The sequence below is a fragment of the Daucus carota genome, chromosome 4 (assembly GCF_001625215.2).
Source record: "Daucus carota subsp. sativus chromosome 4, DH1 v3.0, whole genome shotgun sequence".
NCBI lineage: Eukaryota > Viridiplantae > Streptophyta > Magnoliopsida > Apiales > Apiaceae > Daucus > Daucus carota.
Window position 1 is genome coordinate 34,943,215 of NC_030384.2, and position 21,399 is coordinate 34,964,613.

General features: G+C 34.1%; 3 protein-coding genes across 5 annotated transcripts; all 3 read left to right on the top strand.

The window, feature by feature from the left end:
- Nucleotides 1-1,735: 1,735 nt before the first annotated feature.
- LOC108219222 (mitogen-activated protein kinase 9) lies at nucleotides 1,736-9,572 on the top strand. Its single transcript, XM_017392546.2, has 11 exons — nucleotides 1,736-2,220; nucleotides 3,443-3,851; nucleotides 3,956-4,083; nucleotides 4,190-4,249; nucleotides 4,833-4,982; nucleotides 5,170-5,325; nucleotides 5,438-5,575; nucleotides 5,666-5,739; nucleotides 7,410-7,511; nucleotides 7,919-8,111; nucleotides 9,153-9,572. Exons 1-11 carry the CDS (start codon nucleotides 1,969-1,971, stop codon nucleotides 9,222-9,224), a joined length of 1,734 nt encoding a protein of 577 aa, XP_017248035.1. The 5' UTR covers nucleotides 1,736-1,968; the 3' UTR covers nucleotides 9,225-9,572.
- A 622-nt stretch (nucleotides 9,573-10,194) lies between these two features.
- On the top strand, nucleotides 10,195-11,464 carry LOC108218241 (double-stranded RNA-binding protein 4-like). The gene is made up of 5 exons (XM_017391148.2): nucleotides 10,195-10,496; nucleotides 10,601-10,811; nucleotides 10,895-10,990; nucleotides 11,080-11,111; nucleotides 11,372-11,464. Exons 1-5 carry the CDS (start codon nucleotides 10,248-10,250, stop codon nucleotides 11,462-11,464), a joined length of 681 nt encoding a protein of 226 aa, XP_017246637.2. The 5' UTR covers nucleotides 10,195-10,247.
- A 3,595-nt stretch (nucleotides 11,465-15,059) lies between these two features.
- Nucleotides 15,060-20,671, top strand: LOC108216250 (beta-amyrin synthase 2-like). Of its 3 annotated transcripts, none has more exons than XM_017388958.2 (19): nucleotides 15,061-15,168; nucleotides 15,244-15,449; nucleotides 15,662-15,847; nucleotides 15,935-16,024; nucleotides 16,115-16,312; nucleotides 16,407-16,491; nucleotides 16,596-16,762; nucleotides 16,840-17,028; nucleotides 17,156-17,269; nucleotides 17,418-17,537; nucleotides 17,664-17,786; nucleotides 17,895-17,993; nucleotides 18,313-18,369; nucleotides 18,658-18,704; nucleotides 18,780-18,923; nucleotides 19,008-19,185; nucleotides 19,683-19,763; nucleotides 19,860-19,943; nucleotides 20,351-20,671. In XM_017388958.2, the coding sequence occupies exons 2-19, from the start codon at nucleotides 15,249-15,251 to the stop codon at nucleotides 20,453-20,455; spliced, it is 2,268 nt and encodes a 755-aa protein (XP_017244447.1). In that variant the 5' UTR covers nucleotides 15,061-15,168; nucleotides 15,244-15,248; the 3' UTR covers nucleotides 20,456-20,671. The 3 variants fall into 3 exon arrangements, with proteins under 3 accessions (XP_017244448.1, XP_017244447.1, XP_017244446.1); XM_017388957.2 differs by having other exon boundaries at nucleotides 19,683-19,771; nucleotides 20,351-20,665; XM_017388959.2 differs by lacking the exon at nucleotides 17,895-17,993 and having other exon boundaries at nucleotides 15,060-15,168; nucleotides 19,683-19,771; nucleotides 20,351-20,666.
- Nucleotides 20,672-21,399: the final 728 nt, after the last annotated feature.

The following is a 21,399-nucleotide window of genomic DNA, read 5'->3' on the forward strand; positions in this document are numbered from 1 at the left end:
GTTGGCAAAAGTTGCAAATGAGGTTGCAAAAGTTGCAAATAAAAATGGAAAGTTGCAACTGTTGCAACTGCAATTACAACTAATTCAACTGAAAACTGTAAGTTGCAAAAGTTGCAAATGAGGTTGCAAATGAAGTTGCAACCTCAGTTGCAACTAAATGCAACTGAAAACTATATATAGTTGTAAATGAGGTTGTAAAAGTTGCAAATGAGGTTGCAACTGCAGTTGCAACTGCAGTTGCAACTTTTGCAACTTCATTTGCAACCTCAGTTGCAACTAAATGCAACTGAAAACTGTAAGTAACAACAGATGTATGGTGTGCCCCTGGCGGGACCATTAGATTACAATAGAATCAACTGAATGCAACCATATGCAACTGAATACAACCATATGCAACCATATATGCAATTACAAATCCTGATTTCAAGTTTCAGTTTTCAAATGTAATGACATTTGAAAACTGGAACTTGAAATCAGGAATTCAGCTGCATATGAAGTTGCAAAAGAGGTTGCAACACGGCTGGCGCTGCCTGTAGTTGCAAATGAGGTTGCAAAAGTTGCAAACAGTATTTTTGATTATTTTTTTTTATGAAAAGGTATTTTTAAAAATAATTCTGGAAGGTAGTATTTTTGAAAACAATAAAAGAAAAGGTAGGTAGTTTTGTAGATTTCCCATTTACTTTTAGGATTTCTTGTACTCCGTCTCAGCTATGTTTTCTGTTTGCACGCATTTTGGGGTTCTTGTAAAGTATAGTTATATAACATATTTTTAAAATTCTTTCTTTTTTGAATAAAAGTTTAGACGTTAAACTCTTTTTTAGCAATTTTTAAATAAATATATATATATATATATATATATATATATATATATATATATATATATATATTATGCAAGTATACTTTATAGAAGCCTTAAAATGCGTGCCAAAAAATAACGTAAAGAACCTGATGGGACAGAGGGAGTAGTTGATTATAAGATATTATAATATATATTTTTATTATAATATATCTTTAATTATAATTGAATTATATTTAAAATAATGTGTTTGAATATATTTTTTGAACATATTTATCTATATGCTTTCCAAGTTTTAACGGGTTTAACTTAAAAAGCTTATGTAATATGGCTTATAAGAATATTTATTTAACACAACCAATAAAATATATTAATTCAAAAAAAATTAATTATTTAAGAATTTATTTTAGTTAAATTAAATATTAAAATATATACGATAAAAATTTAATATTATAAGCCGCTCTGCATTATCAGAGTTATCAGTTATAAATAATAACACAAAGTAGCTTATAACCTTTGCAATGCACCTATAATATTATAATATTTGTAGTTTTATTGTAAGCGTAAATATTTTAATTTATTTGTAATATGAAATTACGTTAAAATAATATATGTTTATAAGTAAAATAGATTTTAAATGATTATTAAACATATTTGGGTTAATGTATTTTAATAAATGCTTAATAAGTTTCTTATTTAACATGGTGAATGAGTTCTTAACAGTTTAATTCAAAAAGTTAAATTAAATGATCTGAAACACATATACCACTGACTTGATACAGTTTTTTTTTTTCAATTTAAACTTATATTTTTTACAAATAAATATCCATTCTAATATTTTTCGAGACGAGGGAGAGACGAACCCAGCAAAAAAAAATGATTGTTCTTATTTTTTTTTGAAACCCCCCTGAAATACCAAAATACACCCTACTGTACTATAATTACATTTTGTGCTTTTCTTGTCTCTTCAGTGACGCCGCTATATACTCTCCCTCGCTCCCCTCTCTCTCCCACCTAAATCGGCAACACGTAAGAACACCCATCAACACACAGCACACAAAAACCAGCATAACACTGTATACACACACGCAAATATAGAGAGAGAAAGGGCGGGAATGCTGAGATTGATTGGCACTATATCAACTTGATAAATATAAATATATATAGAGTATATGGGGAGCAACAAAACATTTGTGGATGGGGTTCGTAGATTGTTTCAGCGTAGGTCTACATCATCTTCTTCATCAGTGAATGATAATACTAATGATCAGAAAAATACCCATTTGACTGTCAGTAATATTGGGCCTAAAATAGTTGAGAAGGAAGAAGAAGGGCTTAAAATCACTGAAGATTTTGACTTTTCCGGGCTTTCTGTTATTAAAGTACCTAAACGTGTTACTCTTGTTATGGATCCTCACAAAAAGGTGTGTTTCTTGATCTTTTTGTTATGGGTTTAGATCTGTTTGATTGATTGGTTTCTTTTTTTTGGTCAATGGGTTGAATAAAGTTGCAAACTTCAGTCTTTTTTGATGTGGGGTTTTGATGTTTTGATTGATATGTGATTTGATCTTTAGTGGAAATTTGGTGTAGACTATAGTATGGCTTTCTTTGTTCAGACTTAAATGGGTTGATGAGTAAAGTTGGAAACTTGGTTTTTAAATGTTGGTTGTAGATGTTTTGGGTGGTATGTGATTTGTTTTAGTGGGAATTTTGGTATTTATAGTAATAATGTTTCTTGGTCATATGGGCCGAGTAAAGTAGCAAGCTTGAGTCTTTTTAATGTTAGTTAATGATGTTTCAGTTGAAATCTGACTTGAGGTTAGTGAGGATTCTGGTAGTTAGATAAGTGTTTTTGCTCGGTCAAATCACAAATAGTTTAAGCAAAGTTGCAAACTCTAGTCTTTTTAATGATAAGTTATTGATGTTCTTGTTGATGCTAGATTTGATCTTTTGGGGCGATTTATTTTTAATAATATATAGATTCTGATGCTAATAAATGATGTTCTTTGCTTATTAAAGTTATACCTTTTTGAGCAGGAATGTAACATTTAGTATTACTTGCTGGTAACCCGGCATCTGATTCCAATGACTAAGAGTTCTACCTATTTGTGTTAAATATGAGTCTGCATTTTGTGTAGTTTTGGCCTTTCGGAGTTTGGATTTGAAGTATGTTTGACATGATTAAATTCAGAACTATGATATAAGAAAGAAAAACATAGGGCTTTCTTCTGAGACTAAGGAAATGTTATAGTTTTTTGTGCTTGATCATGTTGTCTTTGGACTAGCAAAGATGCCTGGAAAATTTATCTTGGTCTTGCATATAAGAAATGCCTTGTGCAGTAAGTTAGAATTGCAGAATAGTGTGCATGAAGGAACTCTGGTTGTTGATTTGAATGTAGGATATGTATTAGATTTAATAACTGTAATTTAGTATCTGGAGACCAGACAGTGGATGTGTAAGTATAATCTTAGACAACCATGTATACTACCATCTGCTGTCCTTGTTTACACAAGGAATAGAAGTGATAAATGAAAATGCATGTATATTTTCCCTTCATTCTTATGCACACATGTATCTGTTGCCATTCATGTTAAAAATAGTTTTAACAAGCTCTAATTTTGACTTGCCTTGATTATTATTTTCAGAACTCGTTGGATAAAGAGTTCTTTACAGAGTATGGGGAGGCAAATAGATACCAAATTCAAGAAGTTGTTGGGAAAGGTAGCTATGGTGTTGTCGGTTCTGCAGTAGATACCCACACGGGCGAAAGAGTTGCAATTAAGAAAATTAATGATGTATTTGATCATGTGTCTGATGCAACCAGAATCCTTAGAGAAATAAAGCTCCTTAGGCTGCTAAAGCATCCTGATATCGTTGAAATAAAGCATATTATGCTTCCTCCTTCTCGGAGGGAGTTTAGAGATATCTATGTTGTTTTTGAGTTGATGGAATCTGACCTTCACCAAGTAATTAGAGCTAATGATGATCTCACACCTGAGCATCATCAGTTTTTCTTGTACCAGCTTCTTCGTAGCCTAAAGTATATGCACTCAGGTTCTTTGTTTCCGCCGACATCTTAATTATACTTATGCTAACTTCTACTCTGTTGCGCCAGTTTTGTTCATGTTATATATTCAATTATAATTTTTTTTTTGCAGCTAATGTATTTCATCGTGATTTAAAGCCAAAAAATATCCTTGCCAATGCTGACTGTAAATTAAAGATTTGTGATTTTGGACTTGCACGAGTATCATTTAACGATGCCCCATCTGCTATTTTTTGGACCGTGAGTTTGTATCCTTTTCTGTTTTCATATCCAATTTTTTGTGTCTTATAATATATTCTTAAACACTTATAAAATTCTCTTAATATATTTATTTGCAATATTGAAGGACTATGTGGCAACAAGATGGTATCGTGCTCCCGAACTCTGTGGCTCCTTCTTCTCTAAAGTAAGATATTAGCAACAATGCATCTGATTCCCCTTTTCGTATTGTTCTGTAAATTAAGAGAGTCTTATATAGGTTACATAAGATTTGGTCTAATATGGTTGTCTTTCCAAGTGAGGTTGAGGGTTATTTTTTCTTGAATTCTAATGTTATAAATAAAAGTAGTCTCACATTATAATCACTTTACTTGAAAATAATTAGGCCCTTAATCAAAAAAATTAAAATAAAATAATGAGACCCTTGATAGAAACAAAAATTATAATTAATGATATTGTCTTTTGATATTGCTGTTTTTCTTTTTCTCTCTTATCTTTAAAAGTATAGAGTTCAAAAAATTTACAGTGAGATACTTGTATGTTTTATATTTGGTAGCAATTGTATTCTGAAATACAGTAAGAATCCAGCTCTGTCACAGAGTCTGTGTACATCTTTTGATTTGTCCAAAATGTGGCATCATTTCTGGATAAAGATGCTCCTTGTTTCCCTTTCGGATGTATTAAGCTGCATCCTCATGTATAAATAACACAATTTAATATTACCATCGAACAATATATGCACAATTTAGAAAATGTTAATGTTTTTGCAGTATACTCCTGCAATTGATATTTGGAGCATTGGATGCATATTTGCCGAGATGCTTACTGGAAGACCTTTGTTTCCTGGAAAAAATGTTGTACATCAGTTGGATCTCATGACTGATTTGCTTGGTACTTCTCCCCCTGAAACAATTGCAAGGGTTGGTACTCTCAGTTTCACATTTACCCCTACTATAGATAAACCTTTCTTATAAATGCCTAAGCAAATGCTTTCTTTAAAGTCATTTACGCACATCACTGTTGTGCGCTTCAGATCTGATTTTTGTGGCCTTCTCAAGTTCTGTTTTCTGATAGTTAATACCAACCCAACGTGTGGTTTGATGGCAGATTCGGAATGAAAAGGCCCGGAGATATTTAAATAGTATGCGTAGAAAACAGCCAGTGCCGTTTTCACAGAAATTCCCTAAGGCTGATCCTTTGGCACTTCGGCTGTTGGAGCGTTTGCTCTCTTTTGATCCTAAGGACAGACCATCAGCTGCAGAGGTAGTAATGTTTATGTTTGAATTCAATTTTCATAATTAAATTGGTTTAGGTGAAGAGAATTCCAGCATGATTTGGTTGGAGACCACTTTCATCATGGTTCTTGTGTTTGCAGGCACTAGCTGATCCCTACTTTCAAGGTTTGGCAAATGTGGAACGGGAACCATCGACTCAACCCATTTCAAAACTCGAGTTTGAATTTGACAGGAAAAAATTAGCAAAAGATGATGTTAGGGAGCTGATTTACAGAGAGGTTCGGTCTTGCACTTTATGGAAAAATTATTGTCTTAGCAATTGACTGATAAGCTATACTTATTATTAACTTCCTCTTCAAAACAAATAGATTTTGGAGTATCACCCACAAATGCTTCAGGAGTATCTTCGTGGTGGAGAACAGACTAGCTTCATGTACCCAAGGTCAGAACCTGGTCTCAAATCTTGGTCCTCATATTTTTTCCCCTTACAATGTGAAGTTGTTAGTTGTAATTAATAACTGTGTACCTTTACATGTAAAGTGAAGTGTTGATGCAAGTATACTGTCAGTTTTACCTTTTGCTAGATCTTCATCCTATAAGGGCAAAGGGTCTTCCTACTTTCATGTCAGGGGTACATTGCAAAACAAAATTCTAGTCAAGAATATTATGTCGAATAGATATTTTTCGGTGGATATAGTGGAACGAGAATTTTTCAGAGAATTGAAGTTATAATTGTCTTTCACTTTCTTAAATTTTTTCAGCACTGGTTGTGTATTTCGGTTCATCTTATAGTGTGTTGAATCCATTCTTGCACTATTTTATCTGTGAAACGCTATCTCCTCTAGTTGTCTCTCCTAGATTGGTTTTACGACATTAGCACAATGATTATTGAATGTTAATTTTTTATTGAATAAAGAGCAATGATGGAATATTTTTCGATTGTTTTTTCCATCTAAAGGTCCCACTTCATTTCTCTTGCTTCGTTCTGCTTGTGTTGTTTTAACATGATTGAAAGTAGAGAAGATAGAAGATACAACTAAGCTAGATATTGTTTCCTACTAAGATTGCATGTAGAGGAAACTATAGATACAACCATGCTAGATGAGGGGTATGCAGCTGTCAGGACCTGTGCCTCATTAGTACCATCGTCATGCCTTGTTAGTACTACACTAATGTAGTGGTATGACATTTAGGGGTATAATAGTCTTTTTCAGAGTTAGTTTTTAATACGAGCCTATAAGTAGAAGTTGTAATTTTACTTTTTAGATTATGATGCGTATATATGTAAATGGGACTTAGTTCACCACAACATACACACTCTCTCTCTTTACTGTTTCCATCTCTAAAACTGTCTTTCTCTACAGGTTTCTAACCGAAATTCTGTTATCTTTCTACATTTTTGATCTATTCTTCTCTGTTTCTGCATCTAAACACCTGATTCTATCTCCAAATTCTACTCTTTCTGCCTTGTTTCTTACTCTAAACTATAGAAAACCACAAAAATACACTAAAAATCTCAGGAACCATTGATTCCTGACAGCAGCCTTGTTTTAATCTTTTTAATAGCATTGTATTAATTTCTTGATACCTTTTACTCTATGTTAACTGTGCGGACAGTTGTGCTTGGGTTGTAATATGGCAATTTTTTTAGGCTATAGACCTATCAATATTTGGACGTAGTTAAGTGTATAGGACCAGTAGACTTATAGTATTCTATTAGAATAAAGTTGCAGATGACAATATCCTCCTGTCAGGACTTCAAAGTTACTGGGCAGTCTGCATATTATATATATGGCAACCATATTCAATAATCCTTTGAACACACCAACGTGTTTGAAATTATTATCTAAACTTTTTATAATGACAGTAATTTATTATCATCGAGTGAACACTATTTTTTTTATCTATTTTCATACCAACTTTATCGTACTAGAGTAGTTTATGTAGCTGACAGTCTGACACTGTAGCATTCTTTCATCTTTCAATTTCTAGTGTGCTTATGTAGTAATTTCATCTTGAAAAAGCTCATTGCAATACATTAAGGTTGGTTCTAATTTCTTGTCATTTATGATTATCTGAAAACTGATTATATTCTATTTGTATATTGGTTAGTGGCGTTGATCGGTTTAAGCGACAATTCGCGCATCTTGAGGAGCATCCTGGTAAAGGTGGAAAAAATACTCCTCTCCAGAGACAACATGCATCATTGCCCAGGCAAGTCTTAAGATCAAACTTTTAGGCAATGATATTATTCATTTTGATCTGCATATCAATCTCCGCGAACCCATTTTAATCTGTTTTCATTATCCCTAAACCTCAAACATAGTTAATATACCTAAAAAACTGTTAAATACTATTGTTGTCTTTAGGTATGAAAATGTTGTACATGAGCAAAAAGCTGTTTAAACGGCTTAGTCCTCATGGTACTTTAATTGCACTACTAATTTCCACTTCATTACCTGCACTTTCTGTTTTATAAAGCAATAAGATTTTAATGGTTCAAATTATTCGAGCCCCCCCCAACATAACACCGTTTTTGTCATCACATCATTGTATATTTACTGGGGCTACAGAACTAAGTTCTATGATATATATATCAATGCTGTTTTTTTTTTCTCCAGAGAACGGGTTCCGGCACCCAAGGATGAAGCTACTACTCATGAAAGTAATGATTTTGAGAAGCGTACTGCAGATTCTGTTGCTTCAACGCTTCATAGTCCTCCCGGACAGTCTGACAGTGCACGCAGCTTGTTAAAGAGTGCTAGTATAAGTGCTTCCAAGTGTATTGGAGTACAACCAACAAAAGAGGCTGAAGTAAGTCTACACAGTTTTATTTTTTTTGCACTTTCTGGAATGTGTTCTGAGCAAAATTTTGGCATGATCCCTTTGTCCTTTCCCGATTATGGAGTAGCTTATCACCTTTACACCTGACAGATGCATGTATCAGTGGTTAAAAAGCCGGGACACTTGGGTAGTTATGTTACTTAGCGCACCTAATCTGATACTCCAATACTTGTATCGAAAGCAAAATATTGATTGTAATTAGCAAACTAAAAAGTATTGATGCTTATGTCCACTTCTACAAACAATAATTTTTTTGTATTTTGTAGTATGAAAAATGCATTTAATTTCAATTGTGTAAAATGTTTCGGTCCTAGCAAATTCTCTATAATATATGCACCGTATTTCCTGAACCTGAATTTCCATTGTATTATATTTCTCTGAGGCTGTGTATCCCCGTAAGTATTCTATTTTTTTAGATTAGAGGAGATTGCTGAATTGTTTGCGTCTGGCCCTAACCTGTGGGTTTATTGTCTACCATAAGAATGTGAAATCTTTTCCACATTAAAATATCATATAAGAATGTGGAGAAGTGGCAATATGTGATCAACTACCTATCATGAGACACAAAACCCTCAGAGGCCTTTATAAAACTTAACTAATGAAGATATGAATTAGGATAACCTATTGGAGCATGAAAAAGGCAGGAGTTCTCTTTACAATTTTTGGTGATGGTCTTCTAAGAGACTAGAGAGCACTAGAAAATGTCTGAATGTACTAAAAGATGTTCAATAGGTCATATATAATCAGTATCGATGTGAGTTTTTCTTGGATGTATAACTCCCTGTTTTGTGATAATATTTACTTGTTAGTATTAATTACATTACATATTAAAATAATTGATATTTAGAAAGTATCAGTTGTGTATATGCAGATATTCTAAGAAAAGAACTTAGGAAGAGAGTAAACTAAAATGCCTGGACGCAGGATTGTTGAAGTTTCTGGAGTGCATGTATTATTATTACTCTTCTGTAGAGCGTCATCAGCTTAAGATTATTATGCTACATATTACAGGAAGATGCACTAGCTGAGAAACTGGAGGAGGTTGAAGGGGTAACTAAAGCTGTTGCAGCCGTTGTTGTCTGAATGAAATATAGCAGTTAGTGGCCTTGGAAGTTTGTTTACGAGCTGATCCCTTGGCTCAATGGACTCAAAACGCTTATCTTATGTGCTGCTCTCTTGGTTTCCTTCGCTGTACTGTCTGAATTGATTAAACCAGTTCTCCCGTCATAGTTTGGTTTGTTTCAGGCAGTAATAGCTCTAGGACCGCAATGAAGAAATGATCCCTATATGTCACTGGTTTTGTAGCAGAGAAGCTAATAGATACAACTAGTATTTTTTGCATTCTGGTGAATTTGTATTATAGTTTTGATGTGTCGGTAAAATCAGAAATATTATATCTTTTCTAGTCAAATTTGGACCTGGTTACACTTACACAGAGCACTGGAATATTTGGCATTTTTTTTTTGTTGCTAAATCATACTGTAGTTGGTATGTGTGGCTCAGTTATTTTAAACAACTAGGATTTAATTTTGAAAAGTGCACATACATGTTATATTTTTTGATAGAGGTACGTACTTTAGCATTATTTATCTTTAATAAAGTATGTTGGTATATTGTTATCGCGGACAAATTGATAAATATTTAACTTTAATGACAAATTCTAACACAAATTAAAGTTAACCACCTAAAATCTAGCTTGCAAACTCAACACCACATTGTCATATTATCAGTTAAAAAAGAAATGAAACTGTGTGAATGTAGAAAAGTTAATCCTGTAAGGCAGAAGAGAACACATTTTATGTATGTTAAAAGCATAATTTGCATGCAGAGTGTATGAGCAGAAATTAAAAGAATCTTACAGAGGAGATAGGAAACAATGACTAATAGTGTCATTATGGAACACTGTTGTTTTTAATCTTCAACAAGTTACTTGAGCTTCTTCATAAACACACTGATCAGGTTATTTTGATATGGCTCCAATGACATTCAAATCTGGTAAGTGTTACACATCAATTGCTATTATTGATAAATGAGAAACTAAATGAAATGTGACTCCTGAATTTGTGTTGTTTTTTGCTGTTTCATGGACCTCTAATAGATCAGGCAATGCATAAAAACAAACTGCAAGAGTATGCACAGAAGTCTGGCTTGCCGCTTCCTGTCTACACAACTGATAATGGTGGTTTTGATCACAAGCCGAAGTTTCAGTCCACTGTGTTGGTGGATGGGATGGAATATAGATCAGAACGAAGCTTCTCACGTATCATATTTGCTGAAAATGATGTTGCAAAAATTGCACTGGAGTGTATAAAGAAGAACATGAAAATTGCAGAATCCTGTAGTATCCACATGCAGGTTTGTTCTACTACTTATCTTGTGTATTTGTACATTATTCAACATAAAGACTCCAAGCTTCTTTTAACATGTCTATGAGACTATGACTTATGTTAAATATTCAGGAGCCAAAAATTTCAAAGTCGATTCTGTATGAATTTGCAATCAAGAGCAGAACTGAAGTTCCTACGTACAGAACTAACTGTGCGGAAGAGGCAGAACCAGTTTTTGTCTCTACATGTACCTTCAATGGCAAAAGCTACACTAGTGAGATAGCTGGAAGCAAGAAAATGGCGGAACAGTTTGCAGCACGCAAAGCCATACAATCACTTCTCGGTAATAATAGATCACTAAATGCTAGTCTCTAAATTATTGCTAAAGGAATGATATTTCATTGACATATAGAATGTGTTTCGAAGTGTTTGATTCAGGTAACGTTCTCTCCCAAATAATCAAGTCCAAGAGTAAGCCTAATTCGGCACAAAGCTGCATTAAGCCCACTGGTGTAAAATCAGGTAAATCAGCATAATTGTATTACTTGGTAATGATATATCAGTTAAATATAACTAATGATTTTCTTATGAATTGATGCATATTTATCCAGAAAATCGTCCAGATCATACCTCTGCTACTCAGGTAAGTTGTGGTGGATTTTGAATCTCTAACTTCGTCCCTGCATTGTGTTGTTGATCATTTGAAGAAACAATTGAATTCTAAACGAAATACAAATATGTCTAATTCTTATAGCGACCTTTCTTGAAAATTTGACATTAGCATTCATCTAGTTGAATTATAACAGTTGTTTTCATGAGTAATTCACAGTGACATCCATGCATTTGTAGGCATTAAAATTTCATTAGGCCGCTATTACTAATCTTTGATTCTCACTTTTGCAGTATGGAGGAATGTTGGGTGATAGCAATCAGCGCAAACGCAGGAATGAAGTGAACTATAGTGGTGTAAAAAGGGTCCGAATTGGTGAATTTTGATTCCTTTGTTGCATTTGTTCATGACTGCCAATGTGCGATCGTCTGTTTAATTAGTTGAATGTGATTGTAGTGAAAACTATATTACAGGCCATTTATTGGCTTTTGAAGGTATGTACTATATATCGAAACCTGTGACCCTGGAAACAGGAGAACAATGAACTTCGCTAGACCTTTATTGCCCTTTCTCTGTTTGCGCACTGCTAATTATGTAACATCAATAGTTCTGGTCTGTTTAAATTTCAAGCCAAATCTGGTCTCTGTTGCCAACAGCAATAGAAAAATCCCCCTAGTTTCTCCAACTCTTGTGTATTTAATAAACCTGCGTTTGCGGTGGTTGGTGTTAGAAGTCGGGAATAGATATCAGCTAGTCCCCGTTATGCTTAATTCGAAAGAAGTAATTTAGTGCTTAAAATAAAGAAGAGAATTTGAAGTGAAAAATGAACTTAAGCTTATAATTTTTTTTTAAAAATACTTATATAGTTTTATTTATACGTCAATTGAATGTTCGGCAATAAAAATTTATAAATTAAAAAAGAGTTCAAAATACAAAAAATTTCATTTCGCATTAAAAATTTCATAACAAAATGCAAATCACTAAACAAATGCGCAAAAAAAGCTAGTATTTCTACTTCCGGCTTCCAACTTGCGCCCGCGCACCGACGCAAACGCACGCACACGCTGTAACAACCCAGTCCCACATCGAGTCGTGTGGAGACTTTAGTTCAGTTTATAAGCATAAGTACTACTACTAATTGCACCAACAAATCATGATCTTTTGGGGGGCCTGTGGTGGGCTTGTGGATTACCCAAGTTGTTGCAATTGGGCCAGTTTATTTCGGCTTATTTTCGGATTCGGAATTCGGGACTTGACCCGATTCTCGAAAAAGACTCGGGATTTGACCCGGGTTGTTTCATATCAGTTCAGTTTTGATATGATTTGTGATTTAACGGTGACGTAGTATATGCCGTACACGTTATCCGGTTTGTTGCGCACATTAGGTACCCTATGATGTGTGTATTTGTATATGTTCTGATCTCGGTATGAAATATCCTAACCACTCGTTGCTTCAGCCTGTTATTTTAAAATAATTGTTTTATATTATCGCCAAAATATTTAAAATGTTTCTTGTTTTGTAAATAATTCCAATCCGTACTGGGCATTTGGCTCATGCCGTATTCTTCTTCTGGCAGGTTCTTAGGGGGATCCGGGACTGTGTGATGTGATTTAGAATTATGGATCTTTAGTGTTATTAAGAATTTATGGTTAGTGATTCTATTTACTGAAGTTTGGAACATATTAGTACTCTGTTTGCAGATTTTGGATTTGTAGGTAACCTCTCGTCTTAATTTAAGATGGGGGTGTTACAAAGTATGGTATCAGAGCCAGGTTCTCGAAAGCTTGATTCGTCAAGTTGCCAGAGGTGGGGACACGAAGGATGGTGGTATTATCCCGCAATGGACAGAGATCCGGAGGCGGGGACACGAAACCAGCCGGTATTATCCCACAATGGCTAGAGAGGTTCGATCTAGGCCTATGGGCTGTCCGTTTCGGCCTGACGAGGACGTCAGGAATTTAAGTGGGGGAGTTTGTAACACCCCAGTCCCACATCGAGTCGTGTGGAGACTTTAGTTCAGTTTATAAGCATAAGTACTACTACTAATTACACTAACAAATCATGATCTTTTGGGGGCCTGTGGTGGGCTTGTGGATTACCGAAGTTGTTGCAATTGGGCCAGTTTATTTCGGCTTATTTTCAGATTCGGAATTCGGGACTTGACCCGATTCTCGAAAAAGACTCGGGATTTGACCCGGGTTGTTTCATATCAGTTCAGTTTTGATATGATTTGTGATTTGACGGTGACGTAGTATATGTCGTACACGTTATCCGGTTTGTTGCGCACATTAAGTACCCTATGATGTGTGTATTTGTATATGTTCTGATCTCGGTATGAAATATCCTAACCACTCGTTGCTTCAGCCTGTTATTTTAAAATAATTGTTTTATATTATCGCCAAAATATTTAAAATGTTTCTTGTTTTGTAAATAATTCCAATCCGTACTGGGCATTTGGCACATGCCGTATTCTTCTTCTGACAGGTTCTTAGGGGGATCCGGGACTGTGTGATGGAGAGCTACCCTCGGTTACAGTGATTTAGAATTATGGACCTTTAGTGTTATTAAGAATTTATGGTTAGTGATTCTATTTACTGAAGTTTGGAACATATTAGTACTCTGTTTGCAGATTTTGGATTTGTAGGTAACCTCTCGTCTTAATCTAAGATGGGGGTGTTACACACGCGTACGCAGTGTTTTATCACGAGGAAACTGTCCGTCGAGGGAGGCGCCATTCACAAAAGAATTCTGTTTGTGTTGCCAAACAGTCATCAAGAAGCTGTTTTTTGGGCAAAAGAAGCACAAGCTACTTATTGCGCCACCAAATCTAATATTATGTTGGTTCAAGGTCAAAAGCCGTGAGCTGGTTCTGCCATCGGCTTAAACAGAAGTCATATAGTAGCTACGCGAAGCTAGGGCTGTCAAACGGATAATTCGGATACGGATATGCCTATATCCGTATCCGTATCCGCAATGGTCGGATTCGGATACGGATAATATCCGCTTTATTTCGGATACGGATAATATCCGCTTTTTCTCGGATACGAATGCTGATATTTCGGACGGATGTCGGATATTTTTGATGATTCTACCGTATTAACGATGATTTTCGAACAATTTTTTATGACTAAGCTCAAATAATATTTTTATATATGTATAAAGTGTTTGAGTATTTGTACAATTATATAAAATTTATGTAAACGTATTATTTAATGCATAAACACACACTACAAGCTAAATAAAATAAAATTTTAATTACATATACTTATATATTATATAATTTAAATATCATATATGTATTTAATTTCGGATTCGAATATCACGGATTCGGATACGGATAATATCCGTTTTATTTCGAATACGAATAATATCCGCTTTTTCTCGGATACGGTTGCGGATTTTTCGGACGGATATCGGATCTTTCGAATTTTTTTGACAGCCCTACGCGAAGCTTAAAAAACTGATCATGAAATTTGCGTGTCCGTATACTCGGACATACACAAAGTGTGGTGCTCCAAAATGTTGAATTTGCCTATTCATGTATGCCGTGTTACAGCCCCGCCCCGCCCCGCACTCATACTGCTGGCTTCAGAGGCATAATATATATGTAATCGTTTTGTGCCCGACACTTACTAACAACTGGTCTCTCCGTCCCATTTATTTTTATAGGTTTTTTCACAGCTTGTGTGTATTTTAATATTTTGTTAAAACATTGTTATGTAACTTATTTTCAATTTTTTCTAAATAAAATTTTAAATTTTTATTCAGAATATTCTTTTTTTTTATAAAAGGTATAAAACTATATTTTACAAAAACATTAAAGTGCGTGTCATATCCTCAATCGTGTAAGCAATTCAAGAAAACAGAGAAAGTACCTTTTACTTAAACGATTTTTATTATTGAAAATTTTTATATATATGCAAAAAGTCATTATTATTAATGAAATTGAATTTAACAAAATCTCAACCGCCCAACCGAAAAGTGGTTAGTGCGGTTATTGGCGGGTGCACCAAAAATCCATATATATAATAGAAGTATGCAGCATACATAAGAACAATCTTCATGGTTTACAAACAACTACAAACTCTTGTACGTCCAAGCAAACATAATATTAGACAAATTATACATTGTATGCATTAATAAATAGTATTACTTAATGTACAGGGAAGATGTGGAGGCTGAAGATCGGTGAGGGAGCAAGTAATCCGCATTTGTACAGCACCAATAATTTCATAGGACGACAAACATGGGAGTTTGATGCAGACTATGGAACGCCAGAAGAGAGAGCTGAGGTTGAGCAGGCTCGTCTTCATTTCTGGAATAATCGCCACAAGATTAAACCTAATGGTGATCTCATCTGGCGTTTGCAGGTCTTAACTCTTAACTGTTCTTTGATTTTTTATTTTTTTTATAATTCGTGCATATGTTATATTTTTATCTACTTTGATTTTAGCAAGCTACTGAAGAAAAAACGGGAAAAATATGTGAAGAAATGATTGGGACGGAGGGAGTAATACTTCTGATATAAGCTCGTGTATGAAATATTGAAATGATAAGTAATTTTGATTTCTGGTGTATTTAGTTTTTACGGGAGAAGAATTTCAAGCAAACCATACCCCAAGTAATGGTGGAAGAAGGCGAAGAAATTAGCTACGAAACAGTGACAACTACACTGAGAAGGGCTGTCCACTTTTTTGCAGCCTTGCAGGCTGATGATGGTCACTGGCCTGCAGAAATTGCTGGACCATTGTTTTTCCTTCCGCCTTTGGTCAGTCTTCTTATATAAATTGTTGCTATAAAAACTCTTACTGTCCATGGAAATTGACATTTTGATTAAATTGCCTGGTGCTTGCAGGTCATGTGTGTTTATATTACCGGACATCTCAATTCTGTATTCCCACCAGAGTATTGCAAGGAGATCTTCCGCTACATTTACTGTCATCAGGTGAGACGACTTGTTTTTACTTTTTAGTTTTCTCAGAGTCTGCATAAAGGTATCATGGCATAATGGAAATGTTTTTGCGGCCTGTTTCAGAATGAGGATGGTGGCTGGGGATTACATATTGAGGGCCACAGCACCATGTTTTGTACCGTCTTGAACTACATTACAATGCGCATACTTGGAGAAGGAGCTGATGGTGGTAAATACAATGCATGTGCTAGAGCAAGAAAATGGATCCTAGATCATGGAAGTGCAACCGCGATACCTTCTTGGGGCAAGACATGGCTTGCAGTAAGGGAGACCTATATAATATTTAAATCTTCAAAAAAAGTATAAATGATTTACGGTTGAGCTTGACTCTTGCCACATATCATTCATTCTACAGATACTTGGGGTATTTGATTGGTCTGGATGTAACCCGATGCCCCCAGAATTCTGGCTTCTTCCTTCTTGGCTTCCTATGCATCCAGGTTAGTTAGTTCTAGATTACCAGTCCATAGCTGTATATATAAAAGCATAGTCCATAAATTTTAACAATGCACACTATCACATTGAGCTTGCTCATATTCTTTAGCAAAAATGTGGTGCTATTGCCGGATGATTTACATGCCTATGTCATATCTCTACGGGAAGAGATTTGTTGGGCCAATCAATCCTCTCGTATTGCAATTGAGAGAAGAGCTCTATTTACAACCTTATGACCAAATTAATTGGATGAAAGTACGGCATAATGTTGCCAAGGTATATTTTATCACATAATTATTTTACAATTTTCACTATACATAGAATATAGTTTAGAGACGAACTTGTTATTGCAGGAAGACATCTACTATCCTCATCCTTTCATACAAGATTTAATATGGGATGGTCTGTACATATTTCTGGAGCCTTTACTGAATTGTTGGCCATGTAAAAGATTAAGAGAAAAAGCTTTGCAAACAACTATGAAACATATACATTACGAAGATGAAAATAGTCGGTACATCACTATTGGTTGCGTGGAGAAGGTAATGTGATCGTGCCAAATATAATGACTAACATGGTGAAAGTATGTAGTTATACCTAGCAATTATGAGTTATGACATCCATTGATTTTTATTAAAATTTTGAATTCAATTTATTCACTTTTAGTAGGTTTTGTGTATGCTTGCTTGCTGGGTTGAAGATCCTAACAGTGAATATTTCAAGAAGCACCTAGCTAGGATCCCAGATTATTTGTGGGTTGCTGAAGATGGAATGACAATGCAGGTTGGATTTCAGATTTATAACATACTTGTTTCAAAATTGAAACGGACTACAAATGATGCTAACGCCATTACATAACATAGTAAAATTTACTATCTTTGATCAATTACAAGTGCATTGATTGTACTTATAAAATGACACTGAAATGCAGAGTTTTGGCAGTCAAGAGTGGGATACTGGTTTTGCAATACAAGCATTATTGGCTAGCGATCTTACTAATGAGATCACTGAAACTCTTATGAAAGGGCATCACTTTATTAAAGAGTCGCAGGTTTACATGTGAAATTTATGAATTAAAAGCTTACTATTTGTTTACACCAACTAGTACTTTTATCATAGGTGTTTTTGGTTTTACATAAATTCTAGAAAGTTTGAAATTTAGATAGAAACTTCTCAGATTAAAGATAATCCTTCTGGAGATTTTAAGAGCATGTATCGTCACATGTCTAAAGGATCATGGACCTTTTCAGATCAAGATCATGGATGGCAAGTTTCTGATTGTACTGCAGAAGGTCTAAAGGTATATGATGTGCTTTGAATCCTTTAACATATGTGCTATTATAGTAATAGATAAACAAAATTTGATTTTTTAAATCCTCAAGTTCTTCCTATTTCTTTCTCTCTCTAGTGTTGCCTTCTTTTTTCACTGATGCCTCCAGAAGTTGTTGGCGACAAAATGGAAGATATACAATTTTTTGATGCTGTCAATATAATACTATCCTTACAGGTAGCTAAAGATGAACTCAAGTTTGTATTGAAACATCTTATACAATAATTTATAGTGCATATAAATACAAATATAATGTTTTTATTAGTACTTTATTAAAATTTACTATTTTTATTTTTATTTTCCATTACAAGCACTAAGAACTATTATATAATACATATGTACATTTGAGTATCGGATCTTATGAATAAAATGATGTAGCATTTAAAGTAATGCACAAATTCTAGTACCCTCACTAAGTTTACATACTTTAACCTGAAACAGAATGTTCACTTGCATACATAGTGATTCAATTAACCTTCTTCATATGTGACTGCAGAGTAAAAATGGCGGTCTACCAGCATGGGAACTAGCAGGGTCCTCAAAGTGGTTGGAGGTACATTCATTAAATATAAGAAGTTGTATTAGTTTCTCTATTATTGATCAATATTATCTACATCGCATATAAGCCTAATTCTCTTCCTCTTTTACTAAGTTCAGTTCTATATAACATTATAGTCTTACTACTTCATAATAATCCTTAAAGAAGCTAAAAATTATACTAAGTTTTGAAATTATTAATCTTCGAGTATTGGTGGCTTGTCATAGAAAAGTTCAATGTGCAATGTGCCCTTTATTGTGTATAATCTAATTCTTAATTTTCAAAATTGTTTGTTCAAAGCAGATGCTCAATCCTACAGAGTTCTTCGAAGGCATTGTCATCGAATATGAGTATGATTCTTGGGTATTAATCTTTTAAAATAATTCATGGTATCATCAAATCATACTAATGCACGAGTCTTCTAGGTATGTTGAATGCACTTCATCTGCAATAGACGCACTGACGATGTTTAAGAAATCATACCCTAAGCATAGGAGGGTAGAGATTGAAGTTTTTATAGAAAATGCTATACGGTACCTTGAAAATGTACAAACACCAGATGGTTCATGGTATATATCTTCGTTGATGTTTCATATTTCAAAAGCTTAAATATTTTGGCGAGAAGGCTATATCGTACACATATATATATGTAGGTATGGTTGTTGGGGTGTGTGCTTTACATATGGTACTTGGTTTGCTCTGGGAGCTCTAACAGCAGCTGGAAAGACATACGACAATTCTGAATCTATTCGAAAAGGTGTTGATTTTCTTTTAAAAATACAGTGCAGTGATGGTGGTTGGGGAGAAAGCTACCTTTCTTGCCCTAAAAAGGTAAACATAGTTGCCTAAAATATACACATAACGATCTCTGGAAATTAAAATCTCAAATAGTTATCAACTTCGAATATTGCTTTGTCTTGAGGGTCTAAGCGTTAGGCACTGTGTATACAAAAGTTTCTCACACTATGTCTTAACTAACTAATTCTAGTGTATATTGTATTTAACTTTTAGAGTTTTGCATAATTTGGCTCTACATTGAATCATTAAACCAAACCCAAACATAATAAATTATAGATAACTACTACAAATATGAACAAATATCACCATGTGTAGGAAACAACTTAATTGAAAAAGAGTCCTATAGTAACATCATTTAAAGATCATTCTGGTTAAGCAATGTCAAATATATATAATTTTCTTTCCTTATTGAAATTTGTACTAAATTATGGCTAAAAGATGTAATATATAACTACACCGAATTTCAGTTGACTAGGCATTCCTAATATTATTGTACAAAGTATTGCTACAAGTAAATATGTGTTAAACAGATATATACACCATTAGAAGGAAATCGATCAAATCTGGTACAAACTGCATGGGCCATGATGGGTCTAATTTCTTCTGGACAGGTCAGTGAGTAAGTACTTGTGAGTAACAAAATAATGTAGTAGTGATAATGAGTTTCAACTAAATAGTTTCCTATGATTATTTTTTACTCTAAATAGGCCAAGAGAGACGCAACACCTCTTCATCGTGCTGCAAAATTGCTCATTAATTCGCAAATGGAAAACGGTGATTTCCCCCAACAAGTAAGCTAAGACCATCTCCAATAATAATTTTATAAATAAAGCAACTTCATCTTCATTTTCACATTTTTCACTTTATATCTTTATTCCATCTCCAACCATTACTTCATTTTATAAATAAAGGAATTTGTGCTTTATCTTCAAGTTCAACTTCATATATAGAGTATGATAGTGCATGACTTTATATATAAAGATAGAGTAAAGGATGATTGGAGATGGATTACTCTATTTATAAAGTTTGAAGTGAAGAAATATGAAGTTTAGAGTGATGGTTGGAGATGCCCTAATAACCAACTTGATGCAAATCAAGATAACAGTAGTATCCTCTGTGTATATTAAGAAATCTATGTATGAAATATATTCTTGAAAGCATATATATATTCTTGCAACTCAAGGCACTTTAATTGCAGGAAATCACCGGAGTTTTTAATAGGAATTGTACGTTACACTACACATGTTATAGAAACATATATCCATTGTGGGCGTTGGCCAAGTATCGCAACATTGTCAAGTGACATCTAAAAGCTTCCAAGATCGAAGATTCGGTTAACAGGATATTAGTCATAGACTCGACTGATATATAAATCAAAATAATATGAATAAATGTACGAATTCATTACTATTACTATTCTTTGTCTCGGTATGCATGTGTGCTCATCAATTATCTATGATGGGCGATATTACAAATTAAGAAATTCATCAAGCTAACTAAATAAATAAATTGTCCACTTCATCATCAAATTAAGATAACAATGCCATGACCAACTTTAATAGTACGTGATCTATTTAAGACTTCTGTTAACAATCTAATGTTCAAATAGATTTAACGTCGGATAAAATGAAACGTTAATACTATTTGATTGTTATTATAATAAGTACACCGTGCTAAAAAAGATTCCACTATGTGATTCTTAGAGTAGAAATTTTAATCAAAGTAATAATAATAATGTCTACCTGAATTGCCCCCGACTTTCAATAACGAGTCGAGAGTAATATATTAAGACATCGACTCGAATGTGAGTAAAAGCTACCTCTTCGCAAACACAGATATGTCCTGGAACGCATGTTAAGTGCATTACGATACCGAGTATGTGGGCATATAAACAACATTCCTATTATACTTATCAGAAGTCTTTTGCAGAAGGTGATAATTTTAAAGCAACGAGTCATTGTGCGTATCCATCATGATTGAACGACATTAGTAGTATCTGGATTCAGTAACATGATGTGACACAATAACAAGATATATATCATAGTGATCAATGGTTCATGATGAGTCAAGTGGTGAAGGTTGGTTGATATTATGTAAGATTATTTTTTATGAACATGTATCGCCTCTTTTTTAGCGCAATTTTCTTTTGAAACAAATTAAATTACTCACACACACATATAATAGACTTTTAGACTCTGCCTGATAAATTAATACCTTAATCTGTATGACGAATTTTTAATAAACTTT